This window comes from Mustela putorius, unplaced genomic scaffold (assembly GCF_011764305.1).
Source record: "Mustela putorius furo isolate JIRA1106 unplaced genomic scaffold, ASM1176430v1.1 tig00003853_pilon_pilon_pilon, whole genome shotgun sequence".
NCBI classification, from domain to species: domain Eukaryota; kingdom Metazoa; phylum Chordata; class Mammalia; order Carnivora; family Mustelidae; genus Mustela; species Mustela putorius.
This window is the reverse complement of record NW_025422005.1, coordinates 41221836-41243771: the sequence shown is the minus strand read 5'-3', so window position 1 is coordinate 41243771 and position 21936 is coordinate 41221836. Positions and strand designations below refer to the sequence as shown.

The 21936-nt window shown below is 42.5% G+C and overlaps 1 protein-coding gene across 1 annotated transcript in view; it reads left to right on the top strand.

Moving 5' to 3' along the window:
* The window catches only part of RAB3B (RAB3B, member RAS oncogene family), a 71691-nt gene that overhangs the window by 33102 nt on the left and 16653 nt on the right, over positions 1 to 21936 (top strand). Inside the window, exons 3-4 of the mRNA XM_004774473.3 lie at positions 15682 to 15800; positions 19275 to 19399. Of these exons, the coding sequence (XP_004774530.1) occupies positions 15682 to 15800; positions 19275 to 19399 (244 nt within the window). The remainder of the gene's footprint in view (positions 1 to 15681; positions 15801 to 19274; positions 19400 to 21936) is intronic.

The following is a 21936-nucleotide window of genomic DNA, read 5'->3' as shown; positions in this document are numbered from 1 at the left end:
TTAAGAGGCTTCTTGGAGGAAGTGATCCCACCTGTGAGATGGGAATAGATTGAATACCAATACATGGAATTTTAAAAAGTATTTATTTTTTTTGGTCTTGTTTCCAAAGGGATTTATTTATTTTTTTTAAAAAAGATTTTATTTATTTATTTGACAGAGAGTGACACAGCCAGAGAGGGAACACAAGCAGGGGGAGTAGGAGAGGGAGAAGCAGGTTTCCCACTGAGCAGGGAGCTCCATGTAGGGCTTGATCCCAGGACCCTGGGATCGTGACCCAAGCCAAAGGCAGGTGCCCAAGGACTGAGGCACCCAGGCGCCCCTCCAAAGGGATTTATAGTGGTAAAGAAAGGTGAGACAGAGTGAAGAACTTCATCTTTCTTTTCTAGGTTGGTTCTGACTCTAGCCTGATTTTTTTCCCCTCAGGTGTGCTACTCCAAATAACCTCCCAGCAGTTCAGTCAATCCTAAAAAGTAAAAACCAGGCCAAATGAAAAACAAAACGGGAAGAGCTTGTGGCCTCGTGGATAAGACAACTTGGCAATTCAGACAGTATTCATTAAGGGAGGGTAGAATGGAGGTTAGGAAGGCTGTGGGGTCAGACTTCCTGTTTCAGAACTTTATCAGCTGCATGACCTTAGGCAAGTTTTTAACCTCTGAGTCTCCATTATTTCATCTGTTGAAGGGGGATGATAATGGAACCTCTCTCAGAAAGAGGTAATAACGAATTAGCACACTGCCTAGCACACTCTAAGTCTCAGCAAATGGCAGCCAGTCACTACTTCTGCCTGTGGGTTATTGGGGGGAAAATGTGAATCAGAGAAGTGGAAACTGAATTCTGAATGGTAAGTAGGGACTGGGTCAGCAGGGTAGGGGATCAGGTTGTTCTAGGCAGAGGGAACAGCATGAAAAAAACAGAGACTTTGAAGAGCACAATATTTGGGACCTGGAGAGTAGCTCAGGGTGGTTAGAAGCTGGGTAGAAAGAATGGGAGGAGTGGCATGAGCTTAAGGCAGTCAAACTATTAAGTTAGAAAACCAGGGATAAATTTAGCATCCTAGCATTCTGGAAGGCATCGGGGTTAAACTAGCTTCAGCATTTACTAACTTGGGGAGATAAAGTTAACCTCTCTGTGCCTCTCATAGAGCTGGTTGTGAAGATTGTGAAGTATAATGCATGAAAAACACTTGTCACAGTGCCTGACAGTTGGTAATACTCGATTTATCTTAATAATTATTATTATTACTATTTATCATGACTCCTTAGAACTAGAAGAGGCCCTCAAAATTACCTAGTCTGATATCCCTATTTTAAAGATGGAAAACCCTTATTGTCAGATGAACAGATAAAGATTCCACACACAATGGAATATTATTCCACCATCAAAAAGAATGAAATCTTACCATTTGTGACAGTGTGGGTGGAACTAGAGTGTATTATGTTAAGTGAAATAAGTCAGAGAAAGACAAAGACCATATGATTTCACTCATATGTGGAATTTAAGAAACAAAACATATGAACACAGGGGAAGGGAAGGAAAAATAAAAGAAGATAAAAAGAGAGAGGGAGGCAAGCTGTAAGAGATTCTTGACTGTAGGAAACAAACTGGAGAGGAGGTGGGTGGGGGATGGGGTAACTAGGTGATGGGCATTCAGGAGGCTGCTTGAGGGAAGGAGCACTGGGTGTTGTATGCAACTGATGAACCACTAAATTCTATCCCTAAAACTAATAGTACAGTATATATTAACTAAATTGATTTAAATAAAAATTTTTTTGAAAAGATAGAAAACCCAAGGCCCAGTGTGGGGCATATTTATAACTCCACAAAGCAAGTTAGTGGTAGAATTAAATCATGCCCAGGCCTCCTGACTCCCAGCCTGCACCATGTGGCTCCCTTACTATCATCAGGTTGCCTCTGACAGATTCCCTCTCCCTCTTCTGATGATTGTTTCCCATCCCTTGTAAATACATTCCAAGGCATTTGCTTTGTATTTATCCTATTTTTAGAACACTCTGGCACCTGTATGCAAATGATCCTCAGGGGCCTTGTCTGCTATGGTGACTTGGGCCAACTCCCCAAAGAAATCAGCCTTGAAACCAAAGAGAAAGCACAGCCCGGGGCAGGGGGGAGGTCCCAGACTGTGTTTCTAGTGAAGTCCTAGAAGTCCTGGGGAGTTTATCCTCATCTCTCAGCTGCCATCTCTATTTTAACTCTTTGTGTCTCTGTTTGGAAATGAGTTCATGAGTAGGTCTCTGGCCAGGCTCCAAGCTGAGTTTTTAGGATTTGAATGTCATGTCAGAAGGTGCTGTGGAACCCAGGCATGTGGGTATTCACATCAGGTTTTTAGCTGTGGTGCTGGCTCAGGTTCTGGAGAAATTATCCTTCCTTTCAGGAAAGTGGAAGTGCTATAGGGGATTGGAGGGAGGAAGACAACTTTATGACAACCCCATGGTTCTACCCAATTCAAAGAGAATTGGTTCTCAGGAGGTGATGAGGGGTCAGAGCAAGGCCTCAAACACTTCTCTCAAAAGGGCAATTTCCCTGGCCCTTGGCGTACGCAACAGTGTCCTCATCCCCATGGGCCTCACCGTTTAGCACTTTCTGAAGTCTTGCAGGTGATAGGCCCTATGTTGGACACCACAAAAACCCCTCAGGAGTTCCCTGTTCTCTCCAGGACAATGTCCAAGCCCCTGGCCTGGCATTCAAGACCTTGATGATCTAGCTAGCTCCAGCCTTACGTTCAACTTCACCCCCCCATCAGTATTTTAAGTACTATTTTTCAGAGAATCTAAAATGCTATCAATTATAATTTATATTCTTATTTCACAGATGCTAAAATTTGGGAAAAAGATGGACATCTTAGAATCCTTCTGAGTATTTTATACTTCAGTGAAAATGGAACTGCCTGTATTTTCCCCAGACACCATGCTGTTTCAGGCTTTATTATTATTTTTTTCCTTTTTAACTGTTTCTTATGGAAAATTTCAAACACACACTCAAGTAGGGATACTAAATATAACGTCACCTCCATAATACAGCTGCAACAATTATCAACTTATAGTTTATCCTCCATGTTTTCCCCATATTTTGTTCTCCTGGGACTGTTAGAATGAATAGCAACTGCCAATACTTACTATGGGCTTAATTTTTCTTAATTGTATATGCTCATTAAAAAAAAATACTTTAAGATTACAAACAAGCATAAAGAAGAAAACATTTTTGATGTTTTGGTTGGTTTCTTTCCAGTTTCTTTTCCATGAGTTTTTAACATAATTGCAGTCATACTGTACATTCAATTTTATATTCTGCTTTAAAAAAAATATATAACATTATAGGGGCGCCTCGGTGGCTCAATCATTAAGTGTCTGCCTTCAGCTCCAGTCATGATCCTGTGATCTTGGGATGCAGCCCCGCATTGCATTGGGCTCTCTGCTTGGTGGTAGGCCTGCTTCTTCCCTCTCCCACTCCCCCTTCTTGTGTTCCTTCTCTCATACTCTCTCTCTGTCAAATAAACAAATGAATAAATAAATAAGTAAATAAAATCAATCTTAAAAAAAGTAACATTATAGCATAAGTATAGCTAACATTAGAAAATCTTTATGAATATGTTCTTAATGACTTCATTGTACATTATAGGGAGGGTGTACCAAATTCGCTCATTAATTCATGCATTCAACTGTATCTGTTGCACTTACATGTGTTGGGTACTCTAAATCATGGTAAAAGAATAAGCCACAGTCTATGGCCTCTAAGCTAAACTTGACTGTTCTCTGTTATTTGAATGTTTAACTACTTTTCAGTTTGGAGCTGTTATGACTCATGTTACAGTGATCAGTGATCATTCTGTGTATAAAACTTTTCCTGGGTTTCAGATTATTTCCTTTAAATAGATTTTCAATAGTGAAATTCCTATTTCACTCTGCATGGAATATTATGTTATTTAATTTTAGCTAATTCAATAGGTTAAAAAAATGTTATCTCGTCATTTCAAATTGCATTTTTCTGATTACTTATTGAGCAATCATCTCTATATTTATTAACCATTTGTTTTCCACAAATTGTTTGACAAGATTCCTATTTTTATCTCTGACAATTTCTCAGTACAGGTCTGACTCTCATATCCTTTTACTTGCTGTGACCTGGGAATGTATTAAGTATAATCTTGTTCCAAGCTTCTTTTTTTCCCTGCTAGCCTTCTTCCTACCTCACTTCTTCCCCCACCTCTTCCTGTCTTGAAGGGGAGTTGGGTGAGTCACCTATAAGATACAGGAAGTGAAAAATTAAGTGAATTCCCCAGAGAGACTTCTCAGAATGCTCTTAATGGTGCTGATGTCAATTTGGAGGCAAAAAGGGTGAGGAGGAAATGGGTTGGCAAGTCTGATGCTAAATTTGTCCATGCCAAAGCACTCTGGTTTTATGGATGATGGTTCATTCAGTGTTCATTCATCTTTAAAATACCTGCTACGTGCCCAGGCCTGTGCTGGGTACTGATAAGGGCTTATTAGTTAGAGAAGACACAAATGAAATAGGTCATAATTAATAGTCAACTATGTACATTTCAAAGGCATTCAGACTAAGTGGAGAGGTTCAGCAGATAATTGGAAATTTCCATCTGAAACTTGGAAGTGAGGGGCCCGGGGGAGGGTAAAGAGCCAATGTAGAATACAGAGCAGGAGTAGGGGGAGATAAAGTTAACATACTGGTGAAGCAAGGTTTCATAGATGCAGTGGAAAGGAGGGGTTTCAAGACTAGGAATGTGTGTCTGGAGATGTCATCTTTGTTAATTAGGGCAACAGAGAGATCACATTATCTGCCCTTCTCTCCTTCATTCATTTCTTTGTTCATTTAGTATTTTTGAATACCTGCCAGGTGCCAGGCCCTGCTTTAGATATTGCTGAAGGTACAGAAATGAAAGACATAGCCCCTAAACCACAGTCTAAATGAGGAGATACAGATGGGAGTGGAAACAAATCCTTGATACAAGTGCTGTGATGTATTCATTCAGAAAATATTTATTGAATACCCAAGACATGTTAGATATATTGAGGGACAATGAAAGGAAGTCCTGTGACCTTTAATTTACCTGCCTAAAGTAAAATGTCATGCCTATATCTTGATGGAAAGCAATAGTTATATCCTTGAGAGATTTTGAGTTTTCAGTTTTTGAGGGTTTTGTGTAAGAGACCAATGCCAAAAATAAGAATCCAGGGCACTTGTTTCTCTGGGCCTTGGCTTCTGTAAAATGAGGGAGTTGACCCTATATGTATCTATCATGGGATTTGTCACATCTGAGATACCTTTCCCATTAGACTGAGAATTCCCAGAGCAGGGATTACATGGAACTTTTTCACTGGCACAGTGTGGGCTCAATAAATAGTTGTGGAATTGATTATTTTTGGAAGGGAAGCTTCTGCTCTAATATTCTGCACTCTGCTGTCACTAAAATAAAGTCCCATGTACATTCTGTGGAAGCTCAGAAGGAATGATGACAAATTTCGATGCTGGATCCTAAAGAACTTTCTGGAGTAGATGCCCTTTGACCTGGACCTCAAAGGTTAGATAGGATTACAGCAGGCAGGGAAGTGCTGTATAATCCCCAGTCCTGGATTCCAGTGACCTCTTTCCTGCTCTTCACCATCAAGGCTCCATCACTTACCACCTATATGCCCTTAGACTTTAATTTTCTCACCTGTAAACCAGTAGTGATAATAATATATGGTATGCTGGAAAGAACATCCTGTGGAGTCCAAATAGATTTGAATCCCAGACCAGCCAAGTAGCTGTATGACCTTGGGAAGACCTCTAGGTCTCAGTTTCCCTACCTGCAAAATAAAGGAATCAGACAGGATGAGCTAAGATTGATTTCTTTTGGCTCTAAAAAGTCTGCATCCAGGGCACCTGGGTGGCTCAGTGGGTTAAGCCGCTGCCTTCGGCTCAGGTCATGATCTCAGGGTCCTGGGATCGAGTCCCACATCGGGCTCTCTGCTCGGCAGGGAGCCTGCTTCCCTCTCTCTCTCTCTCTGCCTACCTCTCCATCTACTTGTGATTTCTCTCTGTCAAATAAATAAATAAAATCTTTAAAAAAAAAAAGTCTGCATCCAGGGTTATTGTTAGTATCCAGTGAGATGATGCAACAAAATGTTTATAAACTGTAGGTGCTCCGCAGTGTGGTTTATACTGCTGAGGACAGATGGTTATAACACCAAGGTAGCTCCAAGAGATCATTTTTTCCATTCCTCAGTCCTCTGCTTCTCCCAGGCACCACCGAACCTCCCTGAAAAGCCCTCTATCTCTGATTTCCTACCATTCCCATGGGACATAATGCCTTAGCTCTCTGCTGCTGCAAAATACAGAGAACTTGGGGCATGGCAGCTATGGGTAAGAGGGTGGGGTGTGGGGAGAACCAGTCCAGAAGCTCTCCTTACCTGCCTTCGTGGTGTTCATTATTTCTAATTCCCAGCATGGCTCAGAGATAGTGAATTGAAGAGGGAGGAGGGAAGAGTCTGGCCGGGGAAGAAGGTATGCAGCAGGGTGGTATCCAGGGATGGAGGCTCCAGAAATAACCTCTTATTAGTTGTGTGACATTCCAAGTTCTGTCACTGCTCTGGGCCTCTCCCTTTGTCTATAACATGGAAAGGGACCAGTAAGAGGAGGTGGTTTGTACGATCTCACAGACCTTTTCTAATCAGTATTGAAGTTACTAAGTGAGTTTTCCCTATCCAGCTCATGCTCACCCCTTGAGTTTCATTCAGCATTCTTATTAAGAGCCTACTGTGTGTCAGGTGCTATAGTCAAGGGTCTGGTATTTAGCTAAATATAAAATTGGGTCTTAAGATGTTCATAATCTGAAAAAGGAGACAGATAAATAAACCAGTAACTATATTAAATGTGATGTGTTCAGGGATGTAATACCAAAGCATCAAAGAGTGGAGAGGGAAGTTATTTTGTCAGGGGAGAGAGGGTCAGGGAGAGCTTGAGAGAGGATGTGACCTTTGAATGAGTTTGTAAATTATAAAAGAGAAGGGGATTCCAGGCAAACATCTGCAAATCTGCAAAAGCCCACACGTAGTTAGGCAAAACTGGAACTCATGGGTCGAATGGAGCTAAGAGAGGGAAGGAACTGGAGGGGAAGCCTGAGCTAGTTCCTTCAAGGGTCTGTGTGTTCTACTGGGAATTTTGGACCCTGTGGTGTGGGCTGTGGGAGGCCAGAGAAGGGATTTAGGTCAAGAGGGAAATAATGAGATTTGGATTTTAGAAAAGACCCATCTGACATTCAGTGTGCTATATTGAAAATGTTGCAGACACCCAATAAATTCATCCTTCCCACAAGTATTTATTGGAAACCTCCCCCACCTTATGTGCTAGTGCTGTGCCAGGCACCGAGACACAATAGTAAGCAGAACCAGACATTCTGTTCTTGTGGCACTTGCAGTTTGGCAGAAGAAACAGACTTTAATCCAATAATTACACAAATAAATACAAAATTACAGTGGGGATGAGTGCCACAAAGGAGAAGTACACGGTGCCAGCACAGCATGTAATTGGAGCATTTGACTTTGCCAGGATGGTCAGGGGAGCTTCTCTGCTGAGCTGAGCTGCGCTTCAAAGGAAGAGTATTGCCTCAAGAAAAGGCACAGGAAGGTTCTATGGGAACAAGCCCTCAGGCCTCAGAATTCCATCCAATGCGTGTTTACCTTCTGCAGCAGATTTGAAGCCTGTATGTGTTGTAGTATCCTTTGATCGTCAGGACCTGGCCAACACTGCCACAGCCAGTGAAGATTTGAAAGAAAAGAAAGGCAGAGGAGGGAAACCTGTTAGGCACTTTAGATATTGGATGATAGCAGTGCTAGTACATCTTCCTGTGGTTGTCTTTCCATGATACAGTTTCAAGTTCCCATCACTGTTCTGGTCCTTCAGCTAATTGTCCAAGTCCCTGTGACAGGTGGTTTAAAACTGAACTGTAGCCTTGTGTAAAGAGCCGTAGTCCCTTGGAGCCAAAAGACCTGGTTTTACTTAAGCCCCTTTCCATCATTTACTGTCTTTTGCCTCCACAAGCTTCAGTTGCCTCCGTTGTGGAAAGGGGATTTGGTTCTTCCTCTCATAGGATTTCTTTGGGAATTAACTGAGATAATAAGAACAAACTTTATAACCTCTAAGAGCTAAGCAAACATAGGATTTAAATATTTGGAAGGCTGCCACAGGAGTGAAAAATTAGATTTATTCTTTGTGTCTCCAGAGAGCAGAATTAAATCAATGGATAAAAATTACCACATACAGAGTTCAGCTCAACAGAAGGAAGAAATGTTCTAATAAACAGAACTGTCCATCAGTGGAATGGCTGCCTTTTAAGGTGGTGGGCATCCAGCATTAGAAACACTCAATACAAGTATGCTGTAGAATGAATTCCTATTTTGAGCAAGAGGGTAAATTGAAAACTCTTAAGGTTTTCTTTTAGCTTTAGAATTCAACAATCTGGTAGTCAAGACAAGTGGAGGAGCTGAGAAAGGGAAGATATGGTGGAGAGTAGCATGAACAGAAATATGGAGCAGAAATGAGTGTGGCACGTGTGGGCGACCATGAGGAAACTCTAGAGAGAAATGAAGGGTCTGTGTTGGGTTGGTGAGCCAGTGGAAGATAAAGAAGATAACTAATATTGATTGAGCACCTGAGTGGCAGACACATGTGATTGTATTTAAGCTCTGTGGATACAGCCTTACCCTCTGGTGGAGGGGAGATCATTTGCCCCAGGAAGCCTTAGAGGACCTCCTATCTGGGGGGATGGTATGCTGCAGAGTGTGTTGGGTCCTATCTTAGGGGGCATAAAGGGATCAAGAATATTCTGGTTGGGCTGTAGGTTGTATTGAAAATGCACAGGCTGTGGTCAAAAGACAGAATTTGAATCCTGACTCTATCTAAGTAGCAGTTTACTTAACCTCAGTGACCCTCAGCTAATTTATATATAAAATGGAGACTCAAACTTATCCTGCTTTAGGCTGCTGCAACAGATAAGAGAAACGATGGGAAATGATGGGCATCCTGGGAAGAGAATGGGCTTTGGAATCAGACAGACCCCAGGTCTGACTCTGTCTGCTATGAACTGGTTGCAGGATCTTAGGCAAGTCATTTAACTTTTTCTCATCTGTAAATAGAGATAAGAGTTTGTCAAGGCTGTTTGGTGATTAAATAAAATAGGAAAGGTGCTTAGCATGGTGCCTGGGATATAACAATGTTCAACTAGCAGTTTTATTTTATTACTGTAAATAATGAGAGCCTGTATATAAAGCATTTATCAAAATGTCTGGCACATGGTAGGTGTTCAGTTGATGTTAACTTCTTTCCCCCTTGCCTGTGTGTCTGTCTGCCATGTGCGGCTGCTGGAGGCTGGGCAGTGGCTTGCTCACCCTGGTGTCCACTCTCTGGCATAATGCTTGGCCCACAGAAAGAGCTCAATGAATGCCTGTTTCATAGAAGTGAATTGATTGCTTTTGATGACATGGTCTTTTTCCTCAAGTAGCCAGTGAGTCATGCCTCTTTCTCCTCCTTCCTGTCTCCTCTTTGGTTCTATTTCTGACTCTCATCAGTAGGAGGGGAATCAATGTTTGTCAAAGTGATTTTTAAAAATAAAAGAGAGAGGGAGGTTCAGGAGCAATTCTCTGGGATACTTTCCATTGAGCACAGGATAGTGAGAGCTGGATTGTTGTTGTTCCAACCTTGTGTTTCTTCAAGTGAGATAACCATAACAACAATATCAACAGTAGTAGCAGGAGCTACTATGGGCTTTACTAAACACCTACTGTGTGCCTGGCCTTCTGCCAGGCACTACAAATACATTATCTGTAGTCCTCACACAAGCACTTCAAGGGTGGTATTATTATCACCACTTTACAAATGAGAAAACTGGGGCTTAGAAGAGTTAAGTAATAATGAAAATGATATGTACTCTCATATTTGAGTAGCAGTTATGAGCTAGACATTTTAAAAAATCTTCTGTAATTGCAAACAGCCTACAAGGGAGGCATCATTATTTCTAGTCTAGGTGTGAGGAAGCTGAGTCTCAGAGAGATTAAAAAAAAAAAAAAAAAGCAACAAGCTTTCCAAAATCACACAACTGATGAATGCAGAGTTGAGAGTCAGACCAAACCCTTCTCAACTTTTATGCTCATCCAATCCCTTTCTATCAGACCATTTGCTACTCCCCGAGGGAAGACTCTGGCTGGAGGCAGCCCTGGGCAGGTTTGAATGAGTGGGAAGTGACACATTTCATGAAGCTCATCTACTCCAGCTGGGCAGACCCTGGGAAGCTGGCCCTGTTCCTGGGGCTAACTCTGCAAGTGCAGAAATAACAATTCTGATTCTTTTATGGCACTTACTATCTACTAGGAAACATTCCCAGCATTTTAAATATAATAACTTTTTTAATCTTCATAATAAGTAGATACCACTTTTATTCCCACTTTATAGATGGAGAGAATACCACTCAGAAAGGAAAATTGCCTAAGGAGAGGATTACATTAGAGCATAAATACCAGGGGACAGTGATTTGGGGGGCATTTTAGAGGCTGCCTACCATAGCTGCATAGTAAGTGGTCGAATAGGGATTCACACCCAGGAGTCTAACTTCAGAGACCACACTCAGTCTCAAAACTATGTGGCCTTTGTGTTTAGCGAGTAGTAATTGAACCCCTACTGTATGTACAGCCCTATGCTAGGCACTAGGAGCATGGAGATGGAACTGGTTCCTGTCAAAGAGTTGGCACACAGGGCCAGGCTCTAGTCAAGAGGTGGGGGACTCTCACCTCTCACAGGAAATGCTACAACACAGATGGAGAGAAGAGTTGAGACCTGCTAGCCATGCAGCGGCTCAGAAATCCTGCCTGGGCCTCTATATCACTGATTGGGATGGTTGAATAAACTCTAGACCCTATAGGACAAGATTTGAGGCCTGCCCTGCCGATGGGTGGAAGGAATCTCATCTATGGTGTTGACTCCAAGGAGTTCAGGAAGCTGAAGCAAGGGTATGTGGGGGTGGAGTGGATCAAATACTGTTGGCAGGTTCCAGAGGTACACACACAACTTATGCATAGATATGGCAAGCTGATGATTTCTCTCAGTGGTGCCTAAAATTTCCAGGGTTACGTGTTCACTCAATCATCCATCTTTTTACTCATTCATTAATTAATTCATCTGCATACTCAGTTATGAAATGGAGAAAATTATATTTGCCAGAACTCTTAGGGAGAAGTACTGTATGTGGTTAGAATGAATACTCTGATAAGCCACTTGAGAGGAAGAGTAAGATACCCAAGGACCAGGGGTGCCTGGGTGGCTCAGTGGGTTAAGCCTCTGCCTTTGGCTCAGGTCATGATCTCGGGGTCCTGAGATTGAGCCCCACCTGGGGCTCCCTGCTCAGCAGGGAGCCTGCTTCTTTCTCTCTCTCTGCCTGCCTCTCTGCCTACTTGTGATCTCTCTCTCTCTCTCTGTGTATGTGTGTCAAATAAGTAAATAAAATATTTTTTTTAAAAAAAGATACCCAAGGACCATGCTCAACAAAAGGAGATCGAGATTTATATGCTCCCCAAGAATGGTGGGAGTAGTAAGTACAGATTCAGTTTTTCTGAGTAAGGTTGTGCAAGTCTGGGCCAGAGCTGAATTGCTGAGAACAGGGAGAGAATAAGCCCTGCCAGAAACATAACTGTTATCTTTAATTTCTCATCTCTTCACCTCTAATCCATCACCATGTCCTATAGCTCACCTCTTAAACACCTCTTGGATCTGTTTCTACTTCATTCTCACTGCTACCCCTCTATTTCAAATGCTTACTGGGACCCATTGGAACCACTGCAAAGATCTTCTAACTAGCATTCCTGCTTTCCATCTCTTCTTCCAGTCCATTCTCTACATCACAGCCAGAGTGATCTTTCTAAATAAAGTTAAGATCTAGTTATGTTAATTCCCTGCCTCAAAATCTTTCATTTTAAAAGATAAAGTCCAGAGGTTCCTGAGTGGTTCAGTTGGTTGAGTGTCTGACTCTTGATCTCAGCTCAGGTCTTGATATTGGGGTCATGAGTTGGAGCCCCATGTTGGCCTCTATGCTGGGCATGGAGCCTAAAAAAAAGGATAAAATCCAAACCCCATAGCACAGCCTTTAAAGCTCTTTCTAGTTTTAGCACCTACCCATTTCCCATTTCCTATCATTCCTTTATTTCTTTTGGAGTAACTCAATGGCAAAAACTTTTCCTTCTACCATAATACTTTCCTTCACTTCTCTGCTTGGAAAATTCTTCTTTAGAAAGAAATCCATGTTGTCCTCCTACTATTGTCAGATAAGCACATCTTCAGACCAGTGTTTCTGGACTTGGTACAGATTCCATTAGTGGGAGCTACGCTGTCTGCCACATTTATGATTCTCCTCCTGGGCATATTAAAAGATTGCATTTTCTTGGATGTGGGTGTATGACTTGCTTTGGCTAGTGAAATGGGAGAAATGGAAGAAGTTTTAAGAGCCAGCACATGACTCACACTTTTTCCCTCTGGTAGCTGCTCTGTTGGTCTTTATCTTGGAATAGGAAGACAAAAAGCAGAGCACCCAGCTCTTAATGGATATGTAGTAATAGTAAAAAATAAAACCTTGTTTAAGCTTCTGAGATTTAGGCATTGCTTTGTTACTGAGTAACTCAGTATATCCTAACAGATACACTATCTCTACTTTGACATCTTCTATAATTACTCAAAATCACCATGTTTCTACCTTACCTGATTTGTGTGACATGTTTTCTTTATACTGATTATCTGGAACTCAAGACATATTGCCACATACTTCTTATTATCAGTCTATCAGTGTATGTCTTAGCTACCTCTGCTCTTTTACTGAGGCTCTTTGAGGGCAGGCATAGTGCTTGTTCCATTTTTAGATCACACAAAGTATGGTTCATGGCTATGAATTACATATTCATAGTATAAATTCATAATATAATTGTAATGAGTGTAGGAGTCATATATACTTATTTTGTGGTTTTTTTTGTTGTTGTTGTTTTAAATTTATTTATTTATTTCTTTTTAGTATTCCAGAATTCATTGTTTATACACCACACCCAGTGCTCCATGCAATACATGCCCTCGATAATATCCACCACCAGGCTCACCCATCCCCCACCCCTCTCCCCTCCAAAACCCTCCTTCTCAGAGTCCACAGTCTCTCATGGTTCGTCTCTTCCTCCAATTTCCCTCAACTCCCTTTGCCTCTCCATCTCCCTATGTCCTCCATGTTATTTGTTATGCTCCACAAATAAGTGAAACCATATGATAATTGACTTTCTCTGCTTGACTTATTTCACTCAGCATAATCTCTTGCAGTCCCCTCCATGTTGCTACAAAAGTTGGGTATTCATCCTTTCTGATGGAGGCATAATACTTCATAGTGTATATGGACCACATCTTCCTTATCCATTTGTCCATTGAAGGGCATCTTGGTTCTTCCCACAGTTTGGCGACTCTGGCCATTGCTACTATGAACACTGGGTACAGGTGGCCCTTCTTTCCACTACATCTGTATCTTTGGGGGTAAATACCCAGTAGTGCAATTGCAGGGTCATAGGGAAGCCACATAGACTTATTTTGAATTGCAGTTCTGATAGTGGTGATCTGTCTAAGCCTCAATTTCCTCATCTGGAGTAAAATGGAGTAACCTACAGAGTGTTTCTGAGTATGTGGATAACAGGTGCAACATATGTACAAATAATGACATGGTGTAGTTATTATTGTTCCTTTATTTGTTTTTATTATCATTGTAGATTGTGTTCAGGAAATATTTGTGCATACATCCTTCTTTGATTAAGGTTTAGTGGTATGTGCTTTGGATCTGGAATCAGAAGTCCTGGATTTAAGGCATAGTTTGTGTCACCAACTTTGTGACCTTGGGAAAGTCACATGCCCTGGCTGCATTTTTGTATTCTCAGCTATAAAATATAAATGCTAATAATACCTACATCACAGGGATTTTATAAAATTTAAATAAGCTAATATATGAGGAAATGTTTTATACATGCTCAAGGATCATGCATTCTGAAATTGTAATGAAACAGAGATGATTGGCTGGTCCCTCACATAAGGGCTGTGTGGACGTTTGTGAAGCATCCCAATGTGCTCCAGTGACGCCACACTGTTGGTCTTGTTTTTGCTTGCTTGCTTACACCTCTGTCTTGCCAACTGGGCTGTGATCTGCTTGAGATAAAGAATTGTGTTGGTTATTTTTTAAGCAAAATATTTATTTCTCCTTAAATAAGAGCAACATGTGCTTATTGTAGATAAAATAAAAGTGCATGAAAAAAATTAAAATCCCTGTAATTCTTGACTCTTATACAGAGATAATAACTATTAATCTTTTGATATGCTTTTTTCCACTTTTCTTTTCTACATCTATAGTTAGAAAAGTGATACTATATCACATATACAAGCACTGCTGCATGTCCCAACAAATATTTTTGTACATAGGTCTGATTTTCTAATTTTGTAGCAAAAATTTTGAGGAGGAAAATTTCTGGGTCAAGAGTGCAAATATTGGGGAGCCTTGATGGCTCAGTCATTAGGCATCTGCCTTCATCTCAGGTCATGATCCCGGCATCCTAGGATCAAGTTCCACGTCAGGCTCCTTGCTCAGCGGGGAGCATGCTTCTCCCTCTCCAGCTCCCCCTGCTTGTGTTCCCTCTCTCACTCTCTCTTTCTGTCATAAATGAATAAAATCTTTTTTTTTAAAGGTGCAAATATTTTTAATGATCTTGATACTTCCAAATTGATTTTCAGAAAGACTCAACCAAGTTTCCATGAGCAAGGTGTGAGGTTGTACATCTCACTATATCCTCATCTATAATGGGGATTATAATTTAAAATAGTTCAAATCTGGGGTACCTGGTGGTTCATTTGTTAAGTGTCTGTCTTCGGCTCAGGACATGATCCCAGGGTCCTGGGACAGAGCCCCGCATCGGGCTCTCTGCTCCACCAGCCTGTTTCTCCCTCTCCTACTGCTTGCTGCTCCCTCTCTCTGTCAAATGAATGAATGAAATCTTAGGAAAAAATAGTTCAAATCTTTTAATATAATAATTATTCACTGGTCTCTTCTCCTTTGAATTGTTTATTCCTCTTGCCCTTTTTTCTGTTGAAATTTCAATTATTTTCCCTCCTTCCTTTCCTTCTTTCCTTCCTTTCTTCCTTCCTGTAAACTCTGCCCTCAACATGGGGCTCCAGCTCATGACCCCCTGAGATCAAGAGTTGTCTGCCCTACTGACTGAGCCAACCAGGTGCCCCTCAATTATTTTCTTATTAAATTTTATGAGGTTTTATTTATTTTTTGAAGATTTTTATTTATTTGAGAGAGTGAGAGCATGGCGGGGGGGGGGGGGAGGAACAGGAGGAGAAGGAAAAGCTGAGCAGAGAGCCCGATGTGGGGCTCAATCCCAGGACTCTGAGATCATCACCTGAGCTGAAGGCAGATGCTTAACTTACTGTGCCACCCAGATGCCCCAATTTTTATGAGGTTTTTAAAAAACATTTTATTCTACCCACCAAGTACAATACAAGACACACAATAGGTGCTCCTTAAATATACCTTGGGTTATTTTTTAATTATTCTGAGGACTTTTTAGGAACAAAAGTAGACTTTCTAGGAGGCTAACTCTTTTTCCTACGCAGGACACCGCTGGACAAGAGCGATACCGGACCATCACCACAGCCTATTACCGTGGGGCCATGGGCTTCATTCTGATGTATGACATTACCAATGAGGAATCCTTCAATGCTGTCCAAGATTGGTATGAGATTCATTCATTCATCTCATTCATTCATTCACCTCACTCATTCATTATTCATCAAACTGTCTAGAAAAATCTAATGTGTGCTAGGCCTTGTGTTATATGCTAGGGAAATCTAGAAGAATCAGACATGGCTCCTGCTTTCAAGGAGCATGTAGATGAGACGAGAGGACAGAGCACCAAGCAAGCAGTGAGAATATCATGATGTGCAGTAATGGAGACACACACCAGGGTTGTGGGAACCCAGTAGAGGGCTCTGACCCAGCTTGGTTAGCAGGGAAGACATCCTAGAGTTGTTGACTCAGATGCTACATTTTGTAAGATGTAAGACTTTGTAAGACTTAGCCAGGGGGTGAATAGATAAGAACATTTCAGGAAAAGAATGCAGATGTGCAAAGACCAGAGGTAAGTGAAGGGTGGAAGTGGAAGACCAGAGGTCCTGAAGAATTTTGAGTGCTGGGGTAAGGAGTTAGGAGTTTATCTCCTATCTGATGACATTTGAACAGGGAACCAGCAGGTTCAGATTAATGTTTTGCGAAAATCATTCTGGTCACAGTAGTGAATGAATCCACATATGACTTCCCCATAAAATTTATCCCTAGGCTGGGGATCAAAAGTACATCCAGTCCAAGTTTCTAAAGATTCAGTATACCATGGAAATTAGCTCCAGAGGTACAACCTCTGAGTAATGTACAAATTCCTTCCTGGAGCATAACTCACAGGGAGAAGGGAGCTGAAGGAAAGGATAGGTAAGAGGGAGGGCCAGGAGCCTTGCCCAGTGCAAAGGATGAGGATGGGAGGAGGTGGAACATCTGTGCCATGGGTCTTCTTCAGAATCAGAGAGGCTGAACAGGCCAGGCATACAGCAGCAGTGCTGGCCAGGGCTATGCTTACCTCCTGCTCCCCTTAGCATAATAGCTACCCTTTGAGGACTTCCCTTCTCTGACAAAACAGTTGCCATGATCTGTGAAGTACTGTTGGTGCGTTGCAGGCTTGAGCTGAGAGTGGCTTTGCCGATTGTCCGGGGTGCAGTCCACATGTCTGTCATTCACAGTGATCTGTGTTCTCCTTCTCAGCCTAGTGGTCACCTTCCCCTTCCTCCTTTCTCTCTCTTCCTTTCTAACAAGTACCCCCTATCTTCTTTTTCTCCTTTCCTTCCTCTCTTTCCTCTTTACTCCTTTTTTCTCTTCCCTTTTCCTTTCCCCCCTTTTTATTCCCTCTCCTCTCTTCAGTCATGATCTGTCTCCCCTCCTCCTCTTTCCCTCCTTCTCCGTCTTTCCCCCCATCTCCTATCATGGATGAGCTCTTTCTTTAAGTGTCTCCACGCTGCTCATTCCCTGTTGGCCTTGACCTTCTTCCCGTTCACCGTCAGTCCCTGTTCCTTCTGTCTCAGGAACACAGTGATTTTAACACCTGGTGACGATTTCTCCAAGAATAACCTGAGTTGCTAATCTGGGAGCTGGGAGTGAATGGGGGTGGGAGGAGGGAGGAAGAGGACAGGAAGAGTAGTTTGGGGAGACATGGAGACTTGGCTCCAGTTATCTGCCTTGAGGCCGAAGATTGAGTGTCTCTTTCTCCCAAGCTCTGGCCTTTCAGTTTTGCTCCTAGCAACGTGGCCCGAGACTAGCCGTCTAAGCTCCAGTGCTCAGCACAGAATCTGGTGCTTTGTCAGCCCACAACAAATGTGGCTGAGTCAATTCTGTACCTTGAAGGAATGGCTTCTCACCCTTAAAGAAAGAGAAGATTAGTGAGGGATCAGCTTTAGGAGCAGAGTCATTAATAGGTCCATGTTGCAGTTAGGCTTGAGTTAGAGTGACAGGGCCACATTTAAGATCTGCTTTGGGATTAACCATTAGCTGGCTTATCCGTTCATCAGACACTTGCTGACACCTTCTCTGCTCTGTGCTGAGGACTGGCACTCCAGAGATGAATGAGACTATCCTCACCTTCAAGGAGGGACTTATAAATCCAGCCAAATGTAACAGGTGCCATGGTAAAGGTACAGGGGACCAAAAGGAGAAGTAATCATTTCTATTTGATAGGGTAATTAGAGAGAGTCCTATCCCCACAAATAGATGTATCCACAATACAAGGTTCCTATTTTATTCATTATATTAAAATTTTGTTTCTCATTATATAAGTAGCATATGCTCATTTTCAAAATTTTGAAAAATACAGAAAAATGTTTTGTAAAGATTTTATTTATTTAAGAGAGAGAGAGAGCAAGCAAACAGGGAGGGGGAGGAGCAGTGGGAGAGAGACAAGCAGACTCTGCACTGAGCTGGAGTCTGACTCTAGGCTCAATCCCATGACCCGAGATCATGACCTGAGCCAAAATCTAGAGTCGGTTGCCTAACCAACTGAGCGACCCAGGCGCCCCTACAGAAAAGTTTTTTGTTGTTGTTGTTTTAAACATTTTATTTATTTGACAGAGAGAGACACACAGTGAGAGAGGGAACACAAGCAGGGGGAGTGGGAGAGGGAGAAGCAGGCTTCCCGCTAAGCAGGGAGCCCAACTTGGGGCTTGATCCTCGGACCCTGGGATCATGACCTGAGCTGAAGGCAGATGCTTAATGACTGAGACACCCAGGAACCCCCAGAAAAGCATTTTTAAAAAGTTTCATAACCATTCTATGTGAAGGAAATCACTGCTGACGTTTTGGTTTCCACAAAGAATCACCATCTGAGGCCTCAGTGAATGTTTGTAAGTCACAGGGGATCAGGGAGAGGCTAGCTGGGCCTGAGAAAGCCTGGGAAGGCTTCCCCCAAGGAATTATGAGACTAGCCCTGGGCCCTGGGGGATGAGTTAGTGTGGGGAAGGGACTCCCAGTATAGGTAAAGGCACAAGCCATGGAAGAGCATTTCGGGATAGTGAGAAGTAGGAGGAAGTGGGATGAAGCTAGAGAGACAGGATGTGAATGGTCAACACCTGAGGGTTCTAGACTTCATCACACAGCTAGTCAGGGGGCCATCGGAGAGTCCTTTTCAGAAAGGACTTATCGTGGTCAGTCAGATGTTTCAGGGATGGCTGGGGGGCTCAGTCGGTTAAGCTTTTGCCTTCGACTCAGGTTATGATCCCAGGGTCTTGAGATCAAGTCCCACATTAGGCTCCTTGCTCAGTGGGAAGCCTGCTTCTCCCTCTGCCGCTCCCCCTGCTTATGCTCTCTCTCTTTCTATCTCTGATAAATAAATAAATAAAATCTTTTTTAAAAATTAAAAAGATAGGTGTTTCAAAAAGAGCTCTCTGTCCATTGAGGAGAGGGATGGACAGATGTATTAGAGGAAGGCTTCTAGGATCTGGGTTGAGGTTTGCAGGCAGAGCTGGGGCAGGTGTCCATCTGTCCTCAGCTGAGTTCATTGATACAACTTGGGTGTAGCTAGCCCCAGAAGGGAAACCACGTCTTTGAGTTTTGCAGGGTCCTTGCTAGCATAACAGAATGTCATTAACACTGTCCTCTCTCTGTCTCTTTTTAGGGCTACTCAGATCAAGACCTACTCCTGGGACAATGCACAGGTTATCCTGGTTGGGAACAAGTGTGACATGGAGGAAGAGAGGGTTGTTCCCACTGAGAAGGGCCGGCTCCTTGCCGAGCAGCTTGGTATGGGCACAACATGTGTGTATGTGTGCATGTTTACATGGGAATGTAACATGAAGGGTGTGTTGTGATTGTGAATTATGTGCATGTGTGCTCTGTGTATATTGTTTTATGTTTGTGCAATGTGCATGTAAGCTTTGTGCTAGTGAGTTTTAGGTAATTTGTTATTTATGATGTGTATATTTTATTACATTGAATTACTAAGTAAAAGTTAAATTTAAAAAAAAAACATTTTATTTATTTATTTGACAGACAGAGAAATCACAAGTAGCAGAGCAGTAGGCAGGGAGAGAGGAGGAAGCAGGCTCCCGGCTGAGCAGAGAGCCCGATGCGGGGCTCCATCCCAGGACCCTGGGATCATGACCTAAGCCAAAAGCAGAGGCTTAACCCACTGAGCCACCCAGGCACCCCAAAATTTAAATTTATGAACTCTTTTATTCACCAGTTCTTTCCACAAAGGCTCTGAGGTGTCTTATAAAAATCATCATAATACATCAATAAAGAAATAAGAAAATTGGAGTAAAGGGAAAACAAAGGTCGGAGAAAAAAAGAGGAAGCCAGGGGTGAGATAAATATGTATGTTTTAAGTTCCCTGACATGCGTGAGAGTTGGGCCAAAATGTTCGCTTTGAGCTTCCTACCAGCCATCATGGCAAGAAACATAATCAAGTACACAGTCTTGAGATGGTCTTTAAAATAAAAACAAACCCATTTTCCTGAGAAGCACTTCTTTTCATTGGCAGCTGTAGAGCAGGCTTTATGCTGGATGTGACCATGTCCTTAATATCAAACGTCCTTATAATAATCACAACATTACGTCTTAGAATTCCTCTCAATGTAAACTGAGGTTTCTTTACCAAAACATAATTCACAACAAAAATAATTGTATGAAAGGATGAAACCGTGTGGTTTAAGCGCACAGCTCATGATGCGCTGGCATTTTCCAAGGTTCAAGCACCTTTATCTCTGTGCTTCCCTGAGACCCAGGTGTCTCAGATGTGTCTTGGTGGCCTGACAGCAGAATTCCTACCAATACTTGCTTCAAAGAGCAGCGCCCTGCCTTGCCTTGCCAGAGAGAGAAAGAGACCGCACAAGCAGGGAGAACAGCCAGCAGGGGGAGAAGCTGGCTCCCCACTTAGGAAGGAGCCCGATACGGAACTCGATCTCAGGTCTGTGGGATCATGACCTAAGCCCAAGGCAAATGTTTAGCCGATGGAGCCACCCAGGCTTCCCTGTTTTGTTTCATTTTGTTTTCTTTTTTTTCTATGTTGGGGTTCAGTGTAGGGTCACCTCGGAGAAAACTTCCCCTGAAAGAAAGGCTCTATTGCTTAACTTTTAGCCAGTCTCCCTAAATATGTCTTATAACTTAGGTCTTGTAAATGTTGAGGAGTAGGGAGTTTAAAATTGTTTTCTCTGATGGTCTCTGATGTATAGATACTTAGGCTTGTAGGTGGGCAAACTGTATAATATACAAATGTGAGTTGTGTGCGGTATTTGTATCACACGTATTATGAGTACATGCGTGGGAGAGTGTCTTATACTTCTTTCTTCCCTCCCCTGCTCCCCAGGGTGGCCTGAAATAGAAATCAGCAAACTGTAGGTGTTTAATAAAGAGGGAGGTTGGGTTATCTGGGATCTTGCTGTTCTTACCCCATCACAGAAGTTCACAGCATCCAGAAAGTGCCCGTGCCTGTCCCCCTGGTTCAAACAGTGAACCAAACATTTTGGTGATCTTAGACTATTACTTGTGCCTTCAACCTGCTGTCCCCAGGGAGACTCCAGCACTTTTTCCTGGAGTGGCTACACCCCATCTGTTTAGAATTCTCTTTTCTACTTCCCACCCTGTACCCTCATCTAGCCGGTAAACCTCCACTCACTTTTCAAAACAGCTCAAGCTTCACATTTCTGTGAAGCCTCTCCTGGCCCCCAGAGCTCTTTCCTTCATGCCCCCGCCTCCCACACAGCAGACCCAGTCCTTATCACACTTGGGTGCACTTGTTTACTTGTCCATCTCCCCTAAAGTTCCATGAAGACAGGAAATGAGTCTAGTTTATTTTTGTGCCAACAGTGCCTATTTCGATGACCTGGCACTGAGTAGACGCTGCAAAAATATGTTTTGATTAAACTTCATTATGTTAAGTATTTGGCTACTTCATTTTATTTCAATCCAATTAAGACTTCCTGAGTGCCTACTGTATGCCAGGTCCTGTGTAGTGGAATAGGACACACAACTCCCCTGTCTGAAGGACAGAAACAGTGATACCCAATGTGATCAGTGTTGTGATAGAGGGATGTGCTGGGGGTTTTGGGGGAGCACAGAGGAGACGCCTAACTCAGGGGGACCAGAGAACATGATGCCAAGCTGAATCTTGAAGACATATGGAACAGCCAAGTAAGGAAGAGAAGAAGCAAGGATATTTCAGGGGAATAAACTGGTAAAGGAAAGGACCAGCACTGTGTGTTCAGGGAACTGTAAATCATTGACAGTGTTAGTCAAGAGTAGCCTTTCCCAAAGAGACTTGTGCCATTGGAAGGGTGCAA